General features: G+C 43.8%; 4 protein-coding genes and 1 long non-coding RNA gene across 7 annotated transcripts in view; 2 read left to right on the forward strand and 3 right to left on the reverse strand.

Annotated features, from left to right (window-relative positions):
* eloa (elongin A) overlaps positions 1–10,965 on the reverse strand; it is a 17,748-nt gene extending 6,783 nt beyond the window's left edge. Inside the window, exons 1-5 of one of the 3 annotated variants that reach the window (XM_025065199.1) lie at positions 10,845–10,965; positions 2,600–2,656; positions 2,118–2,230; positions 1,111–1,685; positions 693–1,027 (exon numbers count right to left, since the gene is read on the reverse strand). In XM_025065199.1, the coding sequence (XP_024920967.1) occupies positions 693–1,027; positions 1,111–1,685; positions 2,118–2,230; positions 2,600–2,620 (1,044 nt within the window). In that variant the 5' untranslated portion in view covers positions 2,621–2,656; positions 10,845–10,965. The other 2 variants (XM_008331023.3, XM_008331025.3) reach the window with 2 other exon arrangements.
* klhl43 (kelch-like family member 43) lies at positions 5,313–14,148 on the forward strand. Its single transcript, XM_017040976.2, has 7 exons — positions 5,313–5,547; positions 8,523–8,980; positions 9,554–9,702; positions 9,803–10,149; positions 10,993–11,292; positions 11,573–11,748; positions 12,123–14,148. The coding sequence occupies exons 2-7, from the start codon at positions 8,667–8,669 to the stop codon at positions 12,910–12,912; spliced, it is 2,076 nt and encodes a 691-aa protein (XP_016896465.1). The 5' UTR covers positions 5,313–5,547; positions 8,523–8,666; the 3' UTR covers positions 12,913–14,148.
* Positions 14,149–15,229: 1,081 nt separating this feature from the next.
* On the reverse strand, positions 15,230–17,527 carry rpl11 (ribosomal protein L11). The gene is made up of 5 exons (XM_025065211.1): positions 17,345–17,527; positions 17,122–17,228; positions 16,870–17,001; positions 16,237–16,347; positions 15,230–15,308 (listed from the first exon to the last, which is right to left on the reverse strand). Exons 1-5 carry the CDS (start codon positions 17,505–17,507, stop codon positions 15,279–15,281), a joined length of 543 nt encoding a protein of 180 aa, XP_024920979.1. The 5' UTR covers positions 17,508–17,527; the 3' UTR covers positions 15,230–15,278.
* A 1,688-nt stretch (positions 17,528–19,215) lies between these two features.
* On the reverse strand, positions 19,216–24,794 carry LOC112488529 (uncharacterized). The gene is made up of 3 exons (XR_003052681.1): positions 24,671–24,794; positions 19,464–20,201; positions 19,216–19,390 (listed from the first exon to the last, which is right to left on the reverse strand). It is a non-coding gene; the product is annotated as an uncharacterized LOC112488529 (long non-coding RNA).
* Positions 22,303–25,339, forward strand: LOC103393907 (elongation factor 1-alpha-like). The gene is made up of 7 exons (XM_008331028.3): positions 22,303–22,455; positions 22,698–22,877; positions 22,956–23,252; positions 23,412–23,562; positions 23,768–24,024; positions 24,697–24,931; positions 25,200–25,339. Exons 1-7 carry the CDS (start codon positions 22,312–22,314, stop codon positions 25,322–25,324), a joined length of 1,389 nt encoding a protein of 462 aa, XP_008329250.1. The 5' UTR covers positions 22,303–22,311; the 3' UTR covers positions 25,325–25,339.
* Positions 25,340–25,727: the final 388 nt, after the last annotated feature.

Consider the following 25,727-nt stretch of genomic DNA (forward strand, 5'->3'; position numbering starts at 1 on the left):
TAAAGTATTTTCCAAATAAAGTTGTCATTAAAATGTGTCAAACACTTCCACTACTGCTGCACTAGGGGCAGTACAATCTGTCGACATATCTATGATGATTCTCAGTCGTCCAGGTCATGGTCAAAGTTCAGTTCCGTTAGGCAACTGGACATGACATTTTCTCAAGGAGACGTTTTGCCTCTCACCCACGAGGCAACTTCAGTTCAGTTCAGTCGACAGTTTAGTAAGAAACGAATATTCAAGGTGTGTTGGAAGCGCTGTGTTCAAGGTTCATTAAAATGTGTCGTATCGTTGTATTTGTAACTGGCCTTTATATATTTGTGGTCAGAAAATCGGTGAGACGGTGTAAACTGTGAACACTGTGGTTGTGAAACACCTCATCACTGCTGCTCTGGTAACTGTATCTCAGAAAAGGTTCCAGCGGAGGCACTCTGAAGGTCAGACCAAGATTCTACAAATACTTCAGCCCATGACGGGGAATTACGGACAAATCTGGGGAATTTCCAGTCATTTTCCACGTCAACAACTGGAAAACAGTTTTTTTTTTTTTTTTTTTTGGCCCTCGTCTCATTCTCCCTAAACTCACAGCTCTTCAGGATTTCTTCATTGTCTGGCGTCTGCGACGATGCAGAAGTGATTTGACTTATTTATAATTTACTTAAAGTTACTTAAAGTTCTTTTTTTTTTCTCACCCTCTTTCGTTTCTCTGGTGTTGGAGCAGCGTCCGAGGAACTGCAGCTGGAGTGAGGCCTCTTGTTGCTCTGGGCACTGTTGGGTTTGTTTACTTTAGAAGAAGAAGAGGAGGAAGACAAAGAGGAAGAAGGTTGAGGACTACGTGTGTGTGTGGCCTGTGAAGAGGAGGACACAGACACACGACTGTGCGACGTCGAGGATGACGACGATGGAGGCTTCTTCTTCTTCTTGACAGACTTTGGGGCATCGTACGTGAGAAAGAACTCGAAGGACATGTTTGGATTCTCCTCGTCCTCCTCCTTGGTGGGGTAGTCTTTGGGCACAGGAAGGTGTCCTGGAAATGAAAAGAGGAATTCAAGATCAATCCCAGACATGTTGTCAATGTACAAACACCGTGGGAGTGGACTTCTGCCTCACCATTGTCTCCCCCCTTCTTCTTCTCCTCCCTCTTGCTCTCGTGCGCGGTGGACTTTTTGCTGTGTTTCACTAGTTTGTTCGCTGGGCTCTGCTGTCGCTCTGTGTCCAGGCACCGCTTCTTTCCTTCACTTCCTCCATGATCGTCGCTGGGCTGTGCGTGGCGCTTCCGTCGTTCCTCGTCTCGTCCTTTGCTGCGGTCGTTGTGGTGATGGTGGTTCTTGGCAGGTATTTTGTGAGGTTTGGACGGCCGCACTTCTTTGCGTGGGGGAGGAGGCGCAGGTGGAGGAGGACTTGGAACCAACTCAGGTTCAGCTTCTGGGCTCTTATATTCATCTGACTGATAGCCTCCTCGCTGCGGGGGGGTGTACTGCTGGTGTTGGGGGGGCGAGGGTGAGTAGTTGGTGTGGTAGCCTCTCTCTTCCTCCTCCTCCTCATCCTTGTAAACAGGTTCTTCTTCAGGTGAGCGCTCACGTTTGCGCCTCTGACCCCCTCCTCCATCACCCCCCCCTCCCCCTGCAGCAGGACCTCCAGAGTACGAGTTTGACCAGGAGGCTTCCTTGTCATGGCTGTTAGGTCTGAGAAAACAGAGGAAACAGAGGAAACACAGTGAATATGGATTCACGATTCTTTTTGTTCACGCTACAATTGTGTCATGATTTTTTTTCTTTTGAACAAAATGAGCTCCAGACAAATTCAGACCAAATATAATGATTATTGATTTGTAAGTAATTTGTAAAAAATATGAGCTGGAAAGAGTTCCTTTCTTTACAGAAACACTGTTGGTGTGCACATACCGCCACCTACTGTACAACAGTATGTAGTGTCATGGTATGACGAGTGACTTTTTAAGATAACGCAGCCTACTCATTCAATCATCTTTTATTTCAACTGATGCAAACTCTCACACATTTGTATCGATTTTTTTTCTGGTGGATGCTCTGGAAGTGATTGCGGTGCAGAAAAAAAGAAGTAATCAGATCATCAGAGATCTGTCTACGAGTCTGTACCTGTCGGAAGACTGAGGAAGAAGTTTCTTCCATTTGGCTACCAGGCTTTTGGCCAACTCTCCGGCAACTTCGTGTTTCCTCAGAGAGTTCACTGCCTTCCCCACTCCGGTTTCCTGCAGGGGGGAGAGAAATAAAGAGATTGGTGAACTGTGAGCAGCGTCAGAGCCGGTACATATTAAAACTAATCCAAAAAACCAACACAGAGATTGCACTGCAGGCTGCTGTAATTTTCTGTGCTTTTTTCTGTATTTTAACAGCTGTTTTTGGTGTTTCTGTTGGCATCAGATGATCTCATTGGTCAGAGTCTCATTTCAGGTCAGCGTGTGATAAAAGCTGCCACCGAATAATCTCACCTACAGGGACGCAAAGAGCTAAGTGGGAGCAAATGTTTATCGTTCTCAGAGATCGTGTTCAGTCTTGGAGTTTAATAAAGCAGCTGTGAGTGAGAGGAGTTCTCTCAGAGATGATGACGGAATATTTACCACCAGCATGTCCACTGTCATGGGAAGGTCCCCCAGTCTTTTCAACGTCTTCAGGAGCTGCGGAGGAGAGAAAAACAAACAAAAGCAAAGCATTTATTGTCTGCGTTCAGACATCACTTTTAAAAAACTGTTTTTACTGTTTTATAACAGAACGAGAAGAATATTTGTCCTTGAACAAATCAGGCCTTGATCAAAATCTGTGCGCATTAATGCTGTTTTCCTCACGTTTTAATTAATTAAAAACAATTAAATATGAATTGTGGGGAACCACGTTGGCCAAATCCGCCTTAAGTGTAAAGAAAGCTGTTATTTCCTTTCTCATTTCAGCACAAAGAACAAAAGGGAAAGGGGTGGGGAAAAAACGAACAGAAACCTTATTTTTAATATTTTAAAAATAATTTGAATTGATATAACTGCCTCGGTGAGGCTCCACGGCTCAGCACAAATCAGAGTATATTTACACTGAAGGCCTGGTGTCGCCTTAACTGTCATTACTTGGGTAAATAGCGCACACTGGTTAGCTGCCCGGCTAACGGCTACTAGAGAAACAAATAACACTGTGTGACTTTAATGCTTTTTATGTGTGTTATGTTATGTTATGTGAACGTTACCGATTGTTTACATGTGTCATGTTTCTTCCGTGTGCTTTAAAAAAAACGATAAACATCGTCGTTTCAATAAACTTAAAAAAACCCATTTTATAGTGACGTATTGTTGATGCCTTCACGGCGGTGGGAATTGTAAACGTGTAACCGTTAAATAACCAGTATTCTAGGTTATTAGCATTAACACAATCGTTATGCTAGCTAAAAGTAACGGTTGAAACAATGAAAACAAGAACAGAAAAATGCAGTTGTATACACAACGTAGTAAGTGTAAAATATACGAATACATTTAGACTAATGTTTAAGTAGCCAAATTTAATAATGGGATTTTTCTGTGCCGGTGTAGCTGTTTAATTAAAACTGAAGAGAAACTCGCTGCCACTACAGTGCTTTATCTAATTCAAATATTAAGTCTCTATATTTAATTTAAAAAAATACAAAAAATAAACACAAAATGTAACCGTATAAGGCCCAATAAAGGACAAAGAAATGAATAAGATAAAAGTAAAAAACAAAACTGTACCTCGCTTTGGGAAGGATAACTGCAAAAACGTTTGCAATAACAGATACAAGTAGAGTAAAAACAAAAACAATACTAATTGACTATGTTATGGAAACAACATCTGGCCATTCTTTATTTTGATGAATAGTAATTACCTTATTCATAGTTTAGTCGTCGAATTCTGGATGAGACTGGCCTTGGTCTCAGTTTACAAACTTGTGATAACGATTGTATCAAATGAAAATAACAGTTGATGAATCGACAACTGCCGCTTAGAAAACCGCGTCGAAAAACATGCTTTAGGTATTATAAAAAATAATTCTAAAAGCAGTTTTACAAAACAATAATCAAACGTCGGAGTCCAACCGCAGGGTCTTGAATGCAGCATTTAAAAACCGTCTGACTTCGCTGAACTGTCGGGAACAGCGAATTCGCGTTGTTCGATGTAAACAACATTCTGACTGTCCAGGGAAGCCCGGTTCTAATCACCGAGACCGTATCCTTATGACCGCCCCAGTCGTTACCTTTCGAGGCTCCGCGTTCTCCTGGAGCCGAGACCGAAGTCTATCCACTGTTTCTAGAAGCTCATTCGCCATGTTAACTGCTGGTACTTGGACACCCGGAAACGTCTTCAGTCCTGACTAGAACAGAAACAGAGGTGGAGGAAGTTCCGCTCGTAAAAAGACCGAACGTTACCATACGCTTTTTTTCTCGCGGCTTAGAAATTAAAAGGAGGCGACTCGCTTCTAAAAATGACCTTAAAGGTAACAAAGTTGATAACAGGAACGAATGTTCTTTAACAGAAAGTAGTCGTGAAAGATTGACGTACGTCTCTCTACGTCATCACGCACTTGACGACACACGCAGAAGCACCTGTTGGTTTAACGTCACTAAAAGTGCTGATTCAGCTGAAACTGAGAAACCAATCTACATGTCAGGATGTTTTTGACGTTTGTATTTGAATTAAAAACTGAAAAAAAAACCCAACGTAACAGCACATTTTCTAAGTGAAGACGCTTGTTACACCGGTTATAGCTGTGTATGTATTAGATATATGTTTTGATATTATAATAAATCTGACCAAGTCAATAAATACATTCAATAACTGACTCTAATTGTAAGTCACTTGGATAAAAGTGTCTGCTAACTGTATTGTAATGTAATTTAATATACATTGCTAAAAGAACATATAACTGATGATAAATTACATTTTAAAATATTAAAAAATGTATGACCCACTGCTCCGACTAGTCATGGCAGATGGATTTTTTTCCCTCCCCAATTATAATGCATTGCTATGAATTAGCTTGTGTTTTTTTTCTTTTTTCCTGGGTTAATTGTATAAACTGTTGGTTTTATGAGATCAAACAAAGAGGAGAAAATGCCAAACTTAAACCTGACACCTCACAGACACCCCCATTCAGACAGGGTGAGGTGGGGTTGGCCACGACGTGAGCTGACCTCTTAAGGGATATTTTTGGAGGGGAGGGCGATGAGGAGGTGCCTGTATTTGGAAATGGAGGAGGATGCTGGCAGGCAGGAGGTGGAAAATGAAAGGAGAGGGTGTGATGTGAGCTGAGGGAGGCAGTGCTGGAGGTACAGGGAGTGGGTGGGTGTGTGTGGGGGGGTGGGAGGCGATACGTCACAGCTTGAGTTGGGATTGTGCTGTATTTCCCTCGGATGCAGGGACACACACACTCACACACACACAGCACACAGACAGAGGTCAGAGGGACGAAGCAGAGGGGGAAACTTAGTAAAAGGAAGGACAACGAACAGAGAGGCGAGCGTTAAGAAAGAAGCAGAGCAAGAAGAGGCAAGAAAGACGAGCTAAAGACGAGGTAAATGAACGCGGCTTTATTTCACGTTAACAGTTGGTGACTGTAACAGAGCTAATCCAGGGAGAGCGGATGAAACAGTGTGAAGTCATCGGCATATAAAGACTGTTGTGTTGACCTGTGGCTGCAACATGTCCGGCAGTTGCCTGTTGGTATTTGTGTATAACTGTACAGCCCAGGAGGTCTTTAAAAAGTGTACACACACACACACACACACACACACACACACACATCTATCCCTGTGTGTCTGTCGCTGAATTCTTTGCTTATCTCACCAGTGTATTTATAGGTGCTGACCCTCACAACATGCCTGTGTGTGTGTGTTTCAGTGTGTGTATTTTTATTACATATATAAATACAGGCACAGATTGTGGACAAAAAAAAGTGGAGACCACCTGGTGTCCATGAACTGAACGATATGATAAAGAAATAATGCAGTAAAACTTCATTTTTCTACTCATATTTTGATTTAATTTTTAAGGGTCTTTTATTTTCTAAATAAACCAAACCCTGGAGCCTCTGTTGTCTTGGTTCAGTTGGTGTAAATGCGGTAGTACGACTCCAGTCCGAAACCAAATATAATGACAAAAAAAAAATCTCTTTGACCAGTGACCTAAGACTCTCCTCTATCTCCTGGTTTGGAGACCAAATGATTTAACGTTTCCAATACGGAGGTTGGATTTTCAGGCGTGAACCAAACCTTTAAATTCTCTGTGACGTATAACTTCAGAGACTTCAGTATCAATGTTTTAGGCTTTTACTCCAATTTCCCTTAAATTTCCCTTTGTTGAAACTGTTGTCATGTTTGTCAGTTTTGGTTAAATCGCTGCTGTTATTCTGTCCAGATGTTGAGAAGAATCCATTCAGAAAAGTAGCTTTAACCTGCCCGACAACAGGTGACAAAAAAAACAAACGAGACGTTGGTAAAAACCAGAGGCCTCATGTAGATATAAAGATTTTTAAAAAATTATCAAATATTTGTGACAATAGTTTGTACACTTTGATCTCCTAAAGCAGACCTACAGGCAAACTGTGGCCCGTGGGCTACATATGGACCGCTGGGCTTTCTAATCTGGTCTGCCAAACACTAGTACACTGATGTCAATCTTCTGTTTCATGCATTACAACGAAGCAACTGTAATTTCTGTTGATGCCACTAGATAGCAGCAGACATCAAATTTACCAAATCATATTTGAATGTTTTGTTTTATTCCTATTGTACATTTTACTGAACCAGCCCAACTGTCAAATTGTGAACCGTCATTTTGGCCACAAAGTTTTCCCACCCGAGCTCTTGCAAGAACAAATCAGAACGCTCATTTCTCCGACTTGTTCCTCCAGCCCTCCGTCACAGTGTGTTTACGCTGAAACGATGGCTCATATTTCAACACACACCGTCGTTGGCACCAGTACCAGTGTTGATCCACAGTCTGCTGGTCCATATGACCATGTTCTCACCTTAGCACGTACCAAAGCACAAACGCACCTGTCTCTGACCTGCTCATTAAAAGGACACACTGGCCAACAGGGGGAGCAGCTGAGCATTACCAAGAGAAACCAGGGCAATGCAGTTCGTGGGTTCAGTTCCACTTAGTCCTAAATCCCAGACTGGGTTTTGTCAGGAAGAGCATCCGTCCTCTGGACGTGGACACGGATCATTCTGTACGACGACCTGCTGTCGTCATCCGACAGACAGTTTGACGTTCAGCTGCTGTCGTCTTAGGAAAGACACTGTTTTGCGTCGTGTGTAAACACAGCTTTTACTGATGCCAGTTGTCTCTCTCACACACACACACACACATAAATGCGTGTGTGAAGTTTCAAGTCCTCATATCCGCTTCATTCACACGCACTCTGAGGTCCACGTCTAAGAATAAACCAGCAGGGATGCCAGCGTTGGATTACCAACCTGCCGTTAATCTGCCGTTACACTGAGTTAACTCCAGTTTCTAGTCCTAAAAAAACACTCTTACCTCCCCTGCAGAGGGTGCTATAAGCCCGATTATATTGCCCTGGACGGTAACTTGAACTCACAGTTCCAACACACGTGTTTATGTAAAAGCTACTCTTGTAATTTTGTTGAAATATTCCCAGAAAAAAAAACAGTCCAACAGTCTCTGAATATTTCACTTTTAGTCATTTACCAAACCATACGTTAACCAACCCATCTGTGTGAGACCATTATCTCAGGTGAAGGTGACTCTGGACTGGACCAACACATGTTCTGGACCAGGGTCACAGACCTGGAACGCAGTCAAGAATCACTGCTATTTTTGTGTTGTCAAAAATGTATGTTATGGAGGCCTGGGCGGGGGGACCAGTGGGGGGGGTTGGAGGGTCCAGTACTGTTGTTGTGGACCATCAGCTGTTCACTGGGTTTATCCTCGTCTCCCCCGTGGCTGCACTAGGGCCGCTGGGTTTAAGACAGAGTGTGCTCAACAAGTGGTTTGCGACCCTTTGAGGCGTGTTGCTGGGAGGACCGTGATGATGATGTCACACCACACCTAATGCAGGCTAGGTTATGACATCATCACTGACCCCTCATCCCCCACCTCCCCCACCCCACCCCCCAACTTAGTAGCAGGCGGTTGCACCACCCTGGCAGTCTGTTAGCTGCCCCCACCCCCATCACACGACACCCACAGCAGCTGCAGCTCTGTCCTGTACGACGGCCCCCGACTCCTGCCCATGTGTGGAGACAGACGACGGCCAAAGAGCCAATGGCTGCTGTTTAAATAGAGCCAAGTTCAGCCCCAGAGCAGGTGAGGAGGGGGAGGGAGAAAAAGACAAAAGACATTAATCAATTAATTAAAACCCATTCAATCTTAGCTCCGTCAGTTTTAGCTGCGTACAATTAGGTTTTGGCAACGGTTCTCAAAGTGGAGGGCAGGTTCCCTACAGGTCACGGAGCAACTGCCTCTAGGACACAACATTACAACACCTTATCTTCGTACTTTCACTCATTGGACTTCTTCCAGGTGCTGTGTGCTGTGTTGAAGTGAAACCGCTCAAACAACAACAGGTCACTGCGACACCCAGACCAGAGGCCAGGCCGTCGACCATCTCCCTGTCAGAGGAGGCGTCAGCCCTTCCACCGCAAATCACCAGAGAAATCATCAGAAATGGCTCCCAAAAAGAAGGCCCCCCGCCAGAAGAAACCGGGCACCGACACCATCGCCCAGGTCGCCATGGAGACCGCCTCAGCCCAGCTGAAGGTGGAGAGCGTGGGTAACGGCGTGGTGGTGGTGGAGAGCGGCGTGAGGAAGATCGAGCAGATGGCCGCGTTGGACATCGCTCAGCTCAACAGCCTCAACCTGCCGCTGCCGCTGCCCGTCATCAAGCCTGGAGAGAGGGGGCTGGGCCTGGGCAGCGAGCTGACACGACCCCTCCACGGGAACGCTCTGCTGGAGGAGCTCAGCAGGATGAGGCAGGAGAAGTGAGTTCTGAGGGTTCGGAACCGTGAACCGATGTTGATGAAGGGCTGCCCCTAAAGTGGTCCCTCCAGGCTCCTGTAGAACGACCTTGTTTGACCAAAGGCCTTCATGTTGACTGACTATAAAAAGTAATTCAAAAAAGTAAAAAAAAAAAATTAAATTCGCTTGAGGTTAGCTAAAATACCAACATTAGCTTCCACCCGATCTTTGTCCAGCTAGGCTTCTGTAGCAGACGACACTATTGATGGTTTTGTTAAATTGATTTTGTGCTAATTAAACGTGGAGCTTAATTGTTTACACATAAGAGCTAAAAAAAAGGCTAAAATCAGTTTATGATTAGCTAAGATGATTTTAATGGCTTTAATTTCCGCTGCAAAATGTTAAATATCCCGCTAAGCTACCACAGCTAACACAAGCTGCGCATCTAAACAGCTAACATTAGGAGTTAGGTTTGACGAGAATTTATGAATATAATATTTTTAATTCACATTACTCTATAATATAGAACCTTTCTTCAGTTCTTGCTAATCCATTATGACGTTCTCCTCTGGTTCTCTCTTGTCCTCGTTCCTCAGGTTCCTGACTGACCTGGAGCTGGCCTGTAAGACCAAGGCCTTTGACGTCCACAAGCTGGTCCTCTCCTCCGTCAGTCAGTACTTCAGAGAGATTCTGGCCAAAGACCCGGGCATGAAACGCCTGGAGCTGCCGTCACTCTCACCTCTGGGTCGGTCAACCGTCACCAAACTGTTCCCAAAACTGTTCTAAGAACTGTTCTACTTTGGGAAGTTCCATTCAAACGTCTGTGTTTCACTTCTAACCCGCAGGCCTGGCCAACGTCATCACCTTCGCCTACCTGGGCCGCGTCCACATGTCCCTCTACACCATCGGCTGCACCGTCTCTGCCGCCGCCACCCTCCAGATCCCTCAGCTCCTCAAGATGTGCATGGACTTCCTGCTGGCTGAGCTCAACGTCCAAACCTGCGTCTACATCTGGAACATCGCCGCCGCCTACAGCCTGCTGCCCGTGTGCGACGCCGCCCGCCGCTTCGTCCTAGAGAACTTTGTGCAGTTCGCCGACACGCCGCTGTTCACCCAGCTGACCCTGGAGCAGATCTCGGCCTTCCTGCAGGACGACCTGCTCATGTTGCCCTCCGAGGTCACGGCCTTCCAGGTCAGAGTCCAGTGCAGACCTCAGAACATAAAAATGAATACCATGACACTACACACTCTAGTACAGCAGGTGGCGGTATGTGCCTAGAAAACGTTGGTATTAAACCCTGGGTGACGGGCCGCCTCTCCATCAGTCCTCCAGGCCTTTCTGCTATTTCCATCATGTCCAAAAACAGCGCCCCCTCAGACCAGCTGTTCAGATCCCAACTCCCAGTCCGGCATCAAGGCCAGACCCCTGTAGGTCAAGTGTGACCAGTATAACCCGCGCTGTACATGAGCAGAGAGTTTTGGTTTATTAATACACCACTCAAACACGGACCCAGATACAGTCGCAGCTGTTAATGTCCGTTTCAGGCTTCAAGGGTCTCCATTTAAAACACCGTTCGACAAAATCAAAACATGTCCCGGGGCCCGGGTTTAAGAACAGTTTTTAATTCGCCATGACGACGGCTGTTATCGACACTGTAGCTCACGGTACAGAAAGTCACCACGGTCACATTGACAGTTACCAAAAGTTGTTAAAGGTTAGTTAAAAAATGTTGATGTCAAATAGTTCTTAGTTAGTCTGACATCTCTCCTCATAGTTAGCCATGGACGCTGAATTAGCTAAAAGCTAAAGGCTATTAGCAAGACACGGCTTAAACATCCAAATGAATTAATCAAAAATAAAATACAAATGACAAGATTAATATTTACCAAAACATGATTCAAACTTGGAACCACGGAGACTTCGACTCCAACGTGTCATTTTCACCTGGTTTCGTCAAATACCAGCAACTGTGAATTGGCTGGAGTTCCGGTGTTCATCTTTTTTTCCCATCATTCCCTGAATCCTTCTCTCCAGTTGGCCATGAAGTGGCTGGACTTCGACTCGTCCCGTCAGACTCACGCCGCCGCGCTTCTCAGCCACGTCCGATTCGAGACCATCCCGGCCAGCGAGCTCGTCAGCCAGATCCAGCCGGTGCCGCGCATGATGCTGGACCCTCAGTGTCACCGCCTGCTGGTGGACGCCATGAACTACCACCTGCTGCCGTTCCAGCAGAACACCCTGCAGTCCCGGCGTACCCAGGTCCGCGGCAGTCAGCAGACTCTGCTCACCATTGGTGGACGTCCATCGCTGACCGAGAGGGCGCTCAGCCGGGAGGTGGGGTTTGAATTTTTTTTTTAAATTTAATTCACATTTTTAAGTTATTTAGTTCTTTATTTTGCTAGATGGCTAATGGCTAACCCTAGCCAACATAAAAGTTACTTAACTTTTTTTTACAGCGCATTTGATGGTCTATGAAAGTTTTTTTTCTCGTATCGTTTTCCATATAATATTTTATGGTATCGTATCGTATTGTGGTATCGTATATTTTGCGTTGCATCACATGGCAAATGGCAATTTTTTCCAAAGAGTAACACATTTTTTTTTTCGGTTCAAGGTTCTGTGGAGGGACCCTCGTGAGGGCGGAGCCTCCTGGCGTCACCTCACGCAGCTGCCAGCGAAGAGCTTCAACCAGTGTGTGGCAGTAATGGACGGCTTCCTGTATGTGGCCGGAGGAGAGGATCAGAACGACGCCCGTAACCAGGCCAAACATGCCGTTAGCACGCTGAGCAGGTCTGGACCACGACACGGGAATGATGTCACTCAGTGTTCTGCAGTATTTACTATCAAAAACTGCAGTATTTTCTATCAAATACAGCAGTTTTTTCCCAATTTCTCATTTTAGTTATTTTGTTGTTTTGTTTTTTGTAGGCTATTTTTTTTTTTGCTGCACAATTTAATGAATGAATCTAATTTTAACATTAGTTAGCGACATTTAACGTGTCAGGTTAGGTCTAGAATAACTGCTGACAAACTTCGTGTAGGTAAAAAACAAACAAACAAAAGTTCGTGGTCACTTCTTCTGATCATCGGTTCTAAACCCAAGAAATTGCAGATCCAGAGAACTTTTCCTCCTTTCCCGTGACTCTCCACTTTGCCTCCCTCAGATACGACCCTCGCTTCAACACCTGGCTACACCTGGCTAGCATGCGGCAGCGTCGCACCCATTTCTCCCTGGCTGCCAGCGGCGGCCGTCTGTTCGCCATCGGTGGACGCAACGTGGAGGGTCTGCTGGCCACCACTGAGAGCTACCTGCCCTCCTCCAACACCTGGCAGATGCGTGCGCCCATGGAGGTTCCCCGCTGTTGCCACGCCAGCGCAACACTGCCCTCTGGGGACATCCTGGTCACAGGCGGCTACATCAACTGTGCCTACTCGCGCTCTGTGGCGTGCTACAGTGTGGAGAGAGACGCCTGGAGCGAGAAGACCCCCCTGGAAACCCCCCGCGGGTGGCACTGCTCTGCCACCCTGGGAGGAAAGGTCTACGTGGTCGGAGGAAGTCAGCTGGGAGCAGGAGGCGAGAGGGTGGACGTGATCGGCGTGGAGGTCTTCTCTCCTGAGAGTGGTACTTGGAGCCGCGTGGCCCCCCTCCCACTGGGCGTCAGCACCGCGGGCCTGTCCCCGCTGGCCGACAAGCTGTACCTGCTGGGAGGATGGAACGAGGCGGAGAAACGCTACAAGGCCGCCGTCCAGAAGTACGACCCGGCCACCGACAGCTGGTCCACGGCCCAAGATCTGCCAGAACCCACGGTGGGCGTGTCCTGCGCCACCCTGAGCCTGCCGCCCCGCCACACACCACGTCGGCAGCAGCACCGCAACACGCCGGCTCACGAAGAACAGCAGCAGAACCGCAGCAGAGAGAGCAGCGTGGCCCCGTCACAGAGCATCACAGCATGAAGACAGGAGGCGCTGGAGAGCCTGGAGTAGAAGAAGAAGAAGAAGAAGAAGAAGAAGAAGAAGAAGAAGAAGAAGAAGTGAGAGGTCCAACCTCAGGAGGGAACCAGCAGTAGGACTAGGAATGATGACATTTGATTAATCAATTGATTGCCTGGTCATTATTGAATCATAAAAAGGTGTTTCCAACAAAGGTCACAAAGGTCACAGTTTTGCATCTCCCAGAGTCAACAGTATTTTTTGGGACACAAGAAAAGTCAATCAACTAATTAATTAACCGATCATTTGGTTCTAATCTGGATCATGTTTGTTCTTTTTTCTGTCCATGATCACGTCAGGGAAGAAAACCCTCAGTATTTTATACTTTTACAAAAGTAACAAAAAGATTATTTTCCTATAAATCCTTGCACTACACCGACCTGAGAACACACTCGTCTGTTACGCTGTAGGTGATGAGACGGAATCAGCAGCGTCCAAATATTCTCAACCTGATTGTCTGAGAAAATGTCTTAATACTAATGATGATTATTGAGGATGAGTATATTTTTTTTTCAGACCAATCAGGCCTGAGGGGCAACTGTGAGGACAGGACAGAAAAAAGAGTTTCTGTGATCCACTGTGGTCTCCGGGGGGGGGGGGGGGGGGGGTTTATGTAATGATGGTCACAGAACAGGGAGGTGGAGAAGAGAGACAAGGTGGAGGAAGGTGGGGAGGAGGTGGTGGCTGTGGACGGAGGACAGATGATGGAGCTGAAGTGAGTTTGGGTTGAACAAACGGAGACGACTGTGAATCCACTGACAGATTGTGTACAAAGATGTATCTAGACAAAGTATGAGAGAGAGTGTGTGCGTGTGCGCAAGGGTGTGACTGTGTGTGAAACACATAATGAGCCATTTCTATCCAAATCAGAAACAAATAGAACATAGAACAGAAACATTTCTTACGAGTAAAAAGAGCAGAAAATGATAGATGTTTGTTGTTTTATCTGTTTATTGAGTCTCTGCAGACGTAGTGTAGCTTAGTAGTGACGAAATATTAGAAAAACGTAGCTGTAGCTTTGTAGAAAATCATATTTTTAAGAGAAAAAACATTAAAATAAAAAAGAAGAGTTTAAAGGTAAAACACCACAGGTGAAATTAAATGTGACACGGTGAATAAATTCACCAACACGTTCGCAAAACGTTCCCTGAGAAACCGTGTTTCAAAAAAAAAAAAATTCAAATTAAAAAATATAGTAAATGTCACCAGTGTTACAACTGTGATTCCCAGCAGTTTATCAACACAAAAAATATTACTTTTAAAAACTGGCTAATTGTAGCTCCAATGTTAGCAGGGCTTTACACCAACACGAAAAAATAATTATGGATTATGAAACCTTAAAATCAAAACACAATACAACTGTATTCTTTTAATAAACACGTAACATTTTTAAAACATAAAAACATAAACATAAACATAAACATAAAACACATAACACATAAACATAAAACACATAAACATAAAAACATAAAAACATAAAAAGATTTTCTTTCGAACTTTCCAACTTTCCTCCAAACGTCAGGCTAAGCTCATCCTGCTAATCCGGACAACTTTAACTTTGCATCTTTTGGGCTACATCGCTGCCACTTAAAACCACTAGGTGGCAGTAATGTAAAGTGATACCATCTTTTTTTTTTATCCTACAATCATTCAGGATCTCGATTTACTTTAGGGGAATTGCAGTTTTAAAACCACAACGCCCCCTATAAACGTCTATGTTGCTCAAAGGCAAGGCTCCATCTGCTCCATGGTGTGATAATAATAATATAAAAAACTAAAAATCTGTGACATTTTTCTACATCGGTGAAGGACAGCGGGGCTGCCGCGGCTCGTCTGATTGGTTAAATCACTCCGTATTTGTCTGTTTTTGAGAGGTTTCACTGAATCAATGAATAAATGACGATCTGACAACCACGTGACTGTTCTGTCTTCTCATTGGTTACTGGACAATCCATTTAAAGGGAAGCATGACGAACCAGGAATTAACTCTTCTATTGAAGGAATTATAATTATTTTAAGAACTTTTATTAGAAATGTTTTTAAAACACGCCCACAGTTCTACGGAAAACTAAATAAGGACTTTGGATGTTACGTCAACATCGGAATAATTACTATTTTACCTTTGTCCGACATTCCTATGATTTAAACAACATTCGTCTGCCATCCGTTATTAACCAACATAAAATACGACTCTTTACTGCCATCATGTGGCGAAAACAGATTATAAAAACACCGGTAACTGTGAGAAATCAAGAGTAAACAAGAGAACAGAAAACACCAGTCATGTTCCACTTAATATTTTTTATTAAACAAGAACAAAAGGTGGTCCTTTACTTCCCGGGGAGGATGATGCCATCGTACTGTAGAGAGGAAAATAATTTAAAAAAGGTTAATTCTGGTATTTCAGTTATCTTAAAACCCATGAAAAGTCATTGGTTGTGTTACTACTTAAATTTGCACTCAAAGCAGAAAATGGTTTAAACATGTATTAATTGATGTTTGCTCAAAGGTCAACCTGGCAGCTACCACCTGTCATGTGTCACAGAACAGAAACATCTGATTGGACACATTTCCAAAATCAGATTATCTAGTTTGTTGCTACAGAACTCAACACTGTTATAGACGATACAGTGTGGTGGACACATGAAAGACCAACGAACAGCACCATGGGACCTGAGCCTTAAATCACAGGCCTGGAAATTTCTATATATATATATATATATATATATAAAACCAAATGATTCAATTAGCAACATATTCAACCCCCAGGTGCAACTGTGGCGGTATCACTGACACATGACCCAACGAAGGTTGAAACACGTTGACCTACAACCTGTGACCAGGATTTCTATAAACCCTAAAAAAAAAAAGAAGCATTAAATGATGTCAAACTTCACATTTTTAACCAAACTTGAATGGAAACCTGTTCAAATGACTGAAGCTCGTCAATTTAGAACTCCCCCCCCGTGTATTTCAGTCACTAGACCAGACAAGCAGGTTATGACCTGGTGTCAAAGGTCATCCTCCAGAATTCTAGAGAAGGAGTTCTCTGATCGAAACACCACTGAAGAAGAGCAGACTGAGCCAGAAGGGAGACGGAGGAAAAGAGATTTTCTTTCTTAAACCTCCAGGGTCTGTGACCATCTCATCATGAGAATGCATTAATGCAATGTATTTTCTGCTTTGTTGCAAATGTTAAGAGTTCCAAACTTTAAATATTTTTCCCCCAACATGTAACCCCCCCCCCCCCCCCCCCCCACACACACACTTCATCTAGGTCATACTCACTTTCTGCTGGAACCAGCGCATGGCCTCCTCTTTGCGGATGCGGTGCTTGAAGCCGATGCGGCCTCTTTTCCGCTTCTTGTCTGCGATGCTGAAGCCGGGTCGGCCCAGAACCTGAACAAAGAGGGGAAAACTTTCCATCAGTTTTTTTCTCGTGATCCACCTATTTGCGGACCACGAGCTGACCAGGTTAAAGTCATCTTCATGTCAATGTCAGGCTAAGAGGGTGCTAGCTAGAATGGGATTTGTTTTTTAACCTTGATTAATACACTAATCAATACTTAGTACATGCATGTACTAGGGTTAACCTGTACCTGGATCTTTATTTAAACTAAAAGTTGTTTTTAACCCCCTCCTGACGTACTTGTTTTGGATTCTGTTTGTATTTATATGGAATAATGTCAACATAAATCCTTTTTCCTATAATTTATTTTGCTATGTACATTCGTTGCCTTTGGGAATTACTGTGTTTTGGATTATGATAAATGGGCCTTTAAGACCAGTAAATAAATCGTTTTAATGACCTGACCAGTGACAAAAAAACAAACAAACAAACAAACAAAAACAAAAAAAACCATCACCAACCAGCACGCAGCATCATAAACCAAAATCACAAAACTCTGGTGCCTCACTCACCACGTAGAAGTCCAGTCCGTAGATACCAATGCTGGGGTCGTACTTGATGCCCAGATCGATGTGCTCCTGAATGCCGAAGCCAAAGTTTCCGGTGTCGGAGAAGTTGTTCTTTCTCAATTCATACTCACGCACCTGCAGGTAAAGAATGGAAAAAAAGAAAAAAAAGATTAAATACAACACATGCCCAGAATCAGCGTCGCAGACAGGCCTGATTTCTCTTCCTGATGTGTGTGGTGTCACAGACTTCCTCACCTTGAGTCCCTTCTCCAGGATCTCCTCTGCCTTGGCTCCACGGACGGTGCAGTGGACAGCAATCTTTTCATTTCTGCGGATACCGAAGGATCGCACTGTGTAGCGGGCTGTGATGGAACATGGAACAAAAGCAGTCGCTCAGAGAGCACATAATACAAATGCTATAATCCATACTGTAACTACCCACAGCTAACTGTGATCCATCAACACCAGAATCACTTACCCTTGGAGAAGACAGGAGTCTGCCCTGTCAGCTGCTCCAGCACTTTGGCAGCTCGGGTCAGTCTGTCTCCGCTCTCACCGACGCAGATGTTGAGACAGAGCTTGCGGATGCGGAGCTCTCGCATGGGGTTCTCCTTCTTCTCACCCTGGTCCTGGAAAACCATGAATACCGAGTCACATCAACAACAACCATGGCAACAGAACACCAGCAAATACTTGCTTAATACCACTAGCGCCCTCTAACGCAGCCAAGACAGAAATTAATAAACGCTTTCGAATTATGCTATTAAGACAACGTTAATATTTCAAAAGTTATCCGATTCCTACGGCGGTGTTCACTGCACGTCACATGCCGGGCGGACATGTCCCAACATAGCGCTGTTACCTGTTCGCTGCTACTAGCAATATCCAAGCTAAGGCTAAACAACGCAACCGGAAAGTAAAAACATGTTAGTTAAAACCATGTAAAGTCACTCCGAATACGACACAGTCATGTGTCGGTTAATTTCTATGTCGCCACAACCTCGAGTCCTATCAACACGGGCAGAATTTAACGTGAAATAATCTGAGGTGCAACACTTTCCAATGGCTAGCCGCTTAGCATCAGTCGGTTATCGTTTTTTATCACCATTCCGTGGGGTTTATTTATGAAATAATCACCCATGGTGATACATTATGTCTACGTGTAATCATGTGATATCGAAACAATATTTTAAAAATCTCCACGGCAGCGATGACACTGGATTTCTGCCGTAACTTTTGGATGACATACATCGTACGACGTGAGGGGCTACTCACCGCCATGTTGGATCACTAGAAGAGGACGTTACGTTTCCGGCCACAAATATTTAAAGCAGTGCGTACCGCGCAAGTAGTGTCGACGGAACACCAACCCAGTACACGATACAGTTCCGTTGTAACTAACGTCTACTATTAACGCTACTTCAGGTACTACGACTTGATTTACTAGGAGTCTTATAACAATAATAACAACAAAAATAACAAAATAGTAAATATTAGTACTCCCATCAGGAGTCGTAACGTGACGTACGTCTATAAAGCAGCTATTTCAGAGGAGTAACTACATAGGAACCATATATTTGGCGCCTCTACGGGGCAACCTGCGGTCAAACCTGCGGTCAAAGCGACAATTTAAATATAAATAAAGTTCTAATTAATATTGTTATTTACTGGGGATCTATTTTAATAGATTTTTCCCATTTCGCGGTGGGTCTTGGAACGCAACTACCGTGAGGGACCACTGTATAATAATATCAAACAGAAAACGATATTGTGGTAAATGCACTGATAATCGTTGGGTTATCGCACATACTCTCTTACCCACCGCTCATATTCATACCCCCCCTCCTCCACTGAAGAGTTAAACAGTTAGTTTTTGACTCCATTGGCCCTGCTTTTTGGAAGGAGGAGCCTGTTATAGAACAAACTCCTCTTGTTACAGTACATGTGTTTAACGAGCCTGTGTAAATGACAGGTTACCGGGAGGACTCCGCTCCACGTCGCCTGTTTAACCTGTGTAACAACTATATCCCTAATCTCACTCCCCTGAGGTCATAGGACTCTACTGGTTTCTGTACATTTACATAACTGATCTGTAGTAAGTTAGGACCACATACATGACCTGTCACTTCCTGTTTTTCGGCTCACACTAGATGAATACCACAAAGAGGTATTAAGGTTACACATAGAGCCAAGAGCCAAACAACAATTTCCCCAGTGTGTGAAGTTCAATCTAATCTAATCTAATCATCTAGGTGGCAGCACAGAGCACCGTCATAATAATAATAATAACTGTATAAATTATGCGGCTCAAAGCGCTGTTTCTGTCTATTTTTATGCAGAATTCAACAACTAAAGTCTTTGAGTCTCACAAATTGACAGTTTTATTTTATGAGACAAAACATACACAAAACACAAAAAGGCAAAATATTTAACGGCCTCTGTTTTGGTCAAGTCAAGATGAGGACCCCGGAGCACAAATTACCACCTGCCTTTTTGACTGTTTACTGTCCCAACATGTCCAGACCTTGTTCACAGACTCCTGGAATTGTTTTTGACGAGGACCCTTTTGACTGTTTACTGCCCCAACATGTCCAGACCTGGTTCACAGACTCCTGGAATTGTTTTTGCTCAATCGATCCCCCCCCCCAACATGGAGGGTCCAACATGGAGACGACCCATCCGACCACAGAGCTGTGATGTTCCCTAACCTTTTTTGAGCCACGGCACACCACCAAACAAAAATCTCACAAAAAGTCTACGTAATGAACTATAATAATCTTCTTATTCATTAATTAAATGACCTCATAATTGACTAAAATCTCGGCCTGTTTAGTTGAAGACAACGCTGATATACTGGCAGGAATTGAAGAAAGACTCGCACAAAAATCTTCTTTCAACAGCTCTGATTGTTTTTTATTTTATTTTAATAGCCACTTGCTGCCACCTAGCAGAAGAGGATTTAATTGTTCTGCCTTTCACGCTCTTACTCGTCATCCAGAAAAACCTCTTCATTTATCTGAGAATAACCGAAATAATCGGAATATTATTGTTTCAATATCACATCGTGAATAAAGGCAGAATTCTAAAGACGTTTCTGAGGATTCTGGTCGTTCCTTCTTTCTCTAGAATGTTCTTCCCTGAGCACAGATACTCCACCCTAAAACCCCTGCAGGCTACGGCAGTCATTGAACTTCAGGCATTCCTCGTACTCTGGGGCCAGTTCCTCTTGGTCGGGTTGAGCCCCCTCGGTCAGCATCAGCACGGAGCAGTTAGACCTGAAGATCCAGAAGATCCATGTGACTGACTGTTGAACCGCCTGACTGCACAGACGGCTTCTAGAAAACATTTAAAAAAGTTTGAAACTCATCATTATTCTGTTTAAATCTGTGAATCTATGTGAACAATCTCATGTTCCTCAGACTCACGTGAACGTCAGACGTTCACAGCAAAAAGTCAGCTTTTCAGATTCACAGTATAAAAGAATGAGGGAAAGGTTTATCAAAAGGACCAAAGTGTCCGTGGTTCAAACTCAGCCGTTTATTAGTTTTTAATAAAAAGTACTGAAATATTTTGTCCGTTTTACAAACTTGCGTTTGTTGTTGGGTGAGTGCCTGAAAACGGTTGAACTGGTTGAAGCATCTGGTTAAAAAAAGCATTTTTAAAAATAAGATCTGACAAACATCCTGGAGACGAATGAGTAGGAGAGAGGAGGAGGAGGAGGAGCGGGAGGAGGAGAAATGGGGCGGGTGTCGACCTCAGCCCCTAGAAGATAAAAGGCCATTTTGAAGGAGTTGACACGCACCTTCACCTCCACTCAACAGGTAAGTCAGAACCCTCTGATCTACGACTTTGTAGTTTCATAACGTCGGCTTATTTCTCAGTTACGTCGTTCATTTTAGATAAATAAATGTCGTTGATTTGGTCAAAATAACTGAAACTGGTCTTAAAATAACTAAAGGTCAAATTGGCCCCTCATTCAGTGACATGTGTCCAAGAATGATGTAACAGGAAACAAGGTTAAAGGATTGGCTGAAAAATAACCAGGGGCAAAAGTGAGCCGTGTAAAAAGGTTTTTTTTAATGAATTTAATGAATTTTAAAGTTATGAGGGAAGAGATTTAGGATTTCAAAAGTGATCGAAAATTTGACTTAAAATTTAAAAACTTGAGTGAACTTCTGGAATATACTCTGATCTGTCAAAAAGACGTACGACTGATGAAGAAATTAGAAAAAGAAAAATGTCAGTCTTTAGGGTTTTTTTGAGGGCGTCATCGTTTTTCACAACAAAAAACAAAAAACATCACAAAACTTCTCCAGCAGGGACAGGGGAACGATTATGTCATCAGGTGACGGGGGTCGCCCTCTAGTGGCAATGGATTGTTTCACATACAGTACGTCTTTAATGCAGCGTCAGAGCATAGGGGGCAGCAGAGACAAGGAGAGAAAGAAGAAGTCAATAATCCAGGTCATCTTATCCAAAATAGTTCCATCGAGGCCAAATGGACGGAGTAGGTTTCTTGAAGACGTTTCACCTCTCCTCCAAGAGGATGGAACTATTTTTGGATATCGCACAAATACGGAAAAAAAAAACATCTCAAAGAGTGAAAGCAACATCCATCCATCCATCCATCCACTTATCTGTTACCGGGTCGCGGGGGCAGCAGTCTCCACAACCACCACCCAAATCACACTGCACCGTACCAACCCCCCCTGAACCTTCCTGCGGGTGGTTAGTCCACTGGAAGGTACCAACGACCCTAACCAGGATTCGAACTTGCCCAGGAGGTGAACCCTGGGGTTCCACACCAATGACAGCGACGTTGCCTCTGGGCCAAAGCGCCACTGAAAGCAACATCCTATTGGATATTTGTAACGGTTAACTGGTACAGATGGATCAGCTTTTTAAAAGGATGACGATATTTTTTTTAAAAATGAAAAGAACAGCAGAAGCCAAACGACAGCCGAGGACTTTATTTCTGCTACGTTGTTAGCACTTTCCCCCTTCTTTTCCGACTGCATTGAGCAGTTGACTAACATTGTAAATGTTTTGTGCTTTTTTTAAAAACATTGAATGGAAGCTACTTTGTTAAATTTTTGCTTAATTTCTTTTTACTATTTTGAGTTAAATATTTGTTGTTTTTTTTTACTTTTCAAACCAGTTAGCTAGCTGATCTAACTCTAAGAAAAAGGTGTGTTGTGCAGCTGGACATTTTTATTCCAGGTTTTAACAACGTTAACTAAAACAATATAAATGAATAAATTACGGGAAAGTATTTCTGTGATTTTCTTTCGAATAGGCTATATATAACATTTTACTGACGTTGTTTGATGCTAGTAAACCAAAATGAGAAAGTGGACTGGTCTGTGTATAGTTTGGCTAAGATGGTCGTGAGTCATTGGTTGTTGTTGTTGTTGTTTTTGTGTTTTTTTCATTCAGTAAACCAAAATGGGAAAGGAAAAGATCCACATCAACATCGTGGTCATTGGCCATGTCGACTCCGGCAAGTCCACCACCACCGGTCACCTGATCTACAAGTGCGGAGGAATCGACAAGAGAACCATCGAGAAGTTCGAGAAGGAAGCCGCTGAGGTGAGTCACAGAGAAACAAGGATCACATCAGGTGTTTTCCTACATTTTGTTAAAAACTTGTTTGTTCTGTATGTGTAACATATTTTAGCATTACCTAAACAAATACAGTTCTGAAACAAGCAGCTAACGTGTCTTTATGCAGACAGAACTTATAAAAGAACCACATTAGATGCAGCACTGTTGCCAAGAAATGGTTTAGAAACAAAGTTACTGATGATGCATTTGGTTTTGGACCATGACAGATGGGCAAGGGTTCCTTCAAGTACGCCTGGGTGTTGGACAAACTGAAGGCCGAGCGTGAGCGTGGTATCACCATCGACATCGCTCTGTGGAAGTTTGAGACCGCCAAGTACTACGTGACCATCATTGATGCCCCTGGACACAGAGACTTCATCAAGAACATGATCACTGGAACCTCTCAGGTGAGAACACGTCGATCATTTAGATGGTTTCCTGTTCAGTTTTGCCTGCAGCCACTTAATTAAGTTCTTCCTGTTCAGGCCGACTGTGCCGTCCTGATCGTTGCTGCCGGTACTGGTGAGTTCGAGGCTGGTATCTCCAAGAACGGTCAGACCCGTGAGCACGCCCTGCTGGCCTTCACCCTGGGTGTGAAGCAGCTCATTGTGGGAGTCAACAAGATGGACTCCACTGAGCCCCCTTACAGCCAGAAGCGTTTTGAGGAAATCACCAAGGAAGTCAGCACTTACATCAAGAAGATTGGTTACAATCCTCCTGCTGTTGCCTTTGTGCCCATCTCTGGTTGGCATGGAGACAACATGCTGGAGGCCAGTGAGAAGGTAACAAAAATCTAAATTCACTTTTAAGCTGCTTCACCTTTGGGTTTGTCCCAAAGTATCTTGACCTGAAGAAATAAAATATGCTATCTCAAAGTTCCTTAACTTCTACGAATCAAAAAAAGCTGCTCTGAAGAAGAACATTTTCAAACGTCTCCACAGATGGACTGGTTTAAGGGCTGGACGGTTGAACGCAAAGAGGGAAATGCTTCTGGAAAAACATTGTTCGAAGCTCTGGACTCCATCCTGCCACCCAAACGCCCCACTGACAAGCCCCTCCGTTTACCCCTGCAGGACGTCTATAAAATTGGTGGTGAGTAGAGTAGAAGGGAGTTAGCCCTCTAAAAATGTCAACCAAGTGTCACACAACCACAATGCAGTTTAACATATTTGTATCCTACATTAGAAACAGGTTTGCTAATTACTGTAGCTAAATGTTAGCCAAAAATGGTATAATAGTTTAATACTAACGCCCAGACAACTCTAAGCCTGTGAAACTAACTGCATTTGACTCTCAGGTATCGGAACGGTGCCCGTCGGCCGTGTTGAGACTGGCATCCTGAAGTCCGGTATGATCGTCACCTTCGCTCCCGCCAACCTGACCACTGAGGTCAAGTCCGTGGAGATGCACCATGAGACCCTGACCGAGGCGCTGCCCGGTGACAACGTCGGCTTCAACGTCAAGAACGTGTCCGTCAAGGACATTAGGCGAGGGAATGTGGCTGGAGACAGCAAGAACGACCCACCAAAAGAAGCGGAGGACTTCACCTCTCAGGTTGGTTTGGGGGAGGGGTCACTGAGACAATGTTTACACTGTGATGATCTTCTTGGTTTAATTCACTCACTTCATATGAAACCTGGGCCTATTTAGTTGAACACCTCAATGACATGCTCACAGGAATTGAAAAAAGTAAATTTTTGATTTAGGATCCACAACAGCCACATTAGCTCTGGTCTCTGTACCAGGACTGTTGTAGCTAACCTTAGCTCTGGTGTCTGTACCAGGACTGTTGTAGCTAAAGTTAGTTCTGGTGTCTGTACCAAGACTGTTGTAGCTAACGTTAGCTCTGGTGTCTGTAACAGGACTGTTGTAGCTACCCTTAGCTCTGGTGTCTGTCCCAGGACTGTTGTAGCTAATGTTAGCTCTGGTCTCTGTCCCAGGACTGTTGTTGCTAACGTTAGCTCTGGTGTCTGTACCAGGACTGTTGTAGCTAATGTTAGCTCTGGTCTCTGTCCCAGGACTGTTGTTGCTAACGTTAGCTCTGGTGTCTGTAACAGGACTGTTGTAGCTAACCTTAGCTCTGGTGTCTGTACCAGGACTGTTGCAGCTAATATTAGCGCAATGCTACAAAGTACATGCTCACAGCAACATGTCATTTTCTACAAAAAAAGTCTTTCTTTTAAAACAAACTTCTACTTACGGAGATTCATGTGATGTCCTTTCCAGGTCATCATCCTGAACCACCCCGGTGAGATCCACGCTGGTTACTCACCCGTGATTGACTGCCACACTGCTCACATTGCCTGCAAGTTCCAAGAGTTAAAGGAGAAGATTGACCGCCGTAGTGGCAAGAAGCTTGAAGACAACCCCAAAAAACTCAAATCGGGAGAAGCTGGCATAGTGGTGCTTGTCCCTTCGAAGCCCCTAGTTGTGGAGTCGTTCTCTGAATACGCTTCTCTTGGTAAGTCAAGTGGTATGTTGGTACATGGGTTTCCTAACTGTTCTTCTCTACCAATAACCACATACCTACCAAAATAATATTTATTTTATTACTGTGTGACACATGGACAGTCAGAATTGTGTTATTTTGCCATTTTAGCTAACAGCGTATTTTGTACATTTTTGTACACTCCTCTATGGCGTGTAAATTCCCCGCCTCAGGACGAATAAAGTTTGTGTTCTTATCTGAAGAATCTCACTGATTCCTCTCTTCAACTGTTTCCCCTCAGGTCGCTTTGCCGTGCGTGATATGAAGCAAACCGTGGCTGTGGGTGTCATCAAGTCTGTAACCAAGGTTACTAATTCGAGCGGAAAGGTCACCAAGTCTGCACAGAAGGCCGGTAAAAAAAAATGAATTTGGGACGGCTCCTGTGGCCCATCACGTTCCTCATTCTCCTGGCTCATCTTCGTCACCATCCGCTGTCGTCTTCTGTGAGACACAGCTCTTCACTCAAGGAAAGGCTAATGTGGAGAATGTGATCGTGATTTTCTAAAAAACAACAATAAAGAATTAAAATGTTGCAGACGTCAGATGTTTCTAGTGTGTTCCATCATGTTGGCTTTTGAAAAATGTGAGAAGAAATCTTCATCTTTAGGGTTTCAGTAGCAAATTATTGTTTGCTTGTTGTTTTAAAATAAAACATTGGTACCAAAAACAACAAATTTCACAATTGTTTTTCCTGAAAATCACCAAAATGATCCCTGTAAATAATATTACATAAAAATATATATTGCAATACTTATTTTTGTTGTTGTAT

This window comes from Cynoglossus semilaevis, chromosome 18 (assembly GCF_000523025.1).
Source record: "Cynoglossus semilaevis isolate Cse_v1.0 chromosome 18, Cse_v1.0, whole genome shotgun sequence".
Lineage (NCBI taxonomy): Eukaryota > Metazoa > Chordata > Actinopteri > Pleuronectiformes > Cynoglossidae > Cynoglossus > Cynoglossus semilaevis.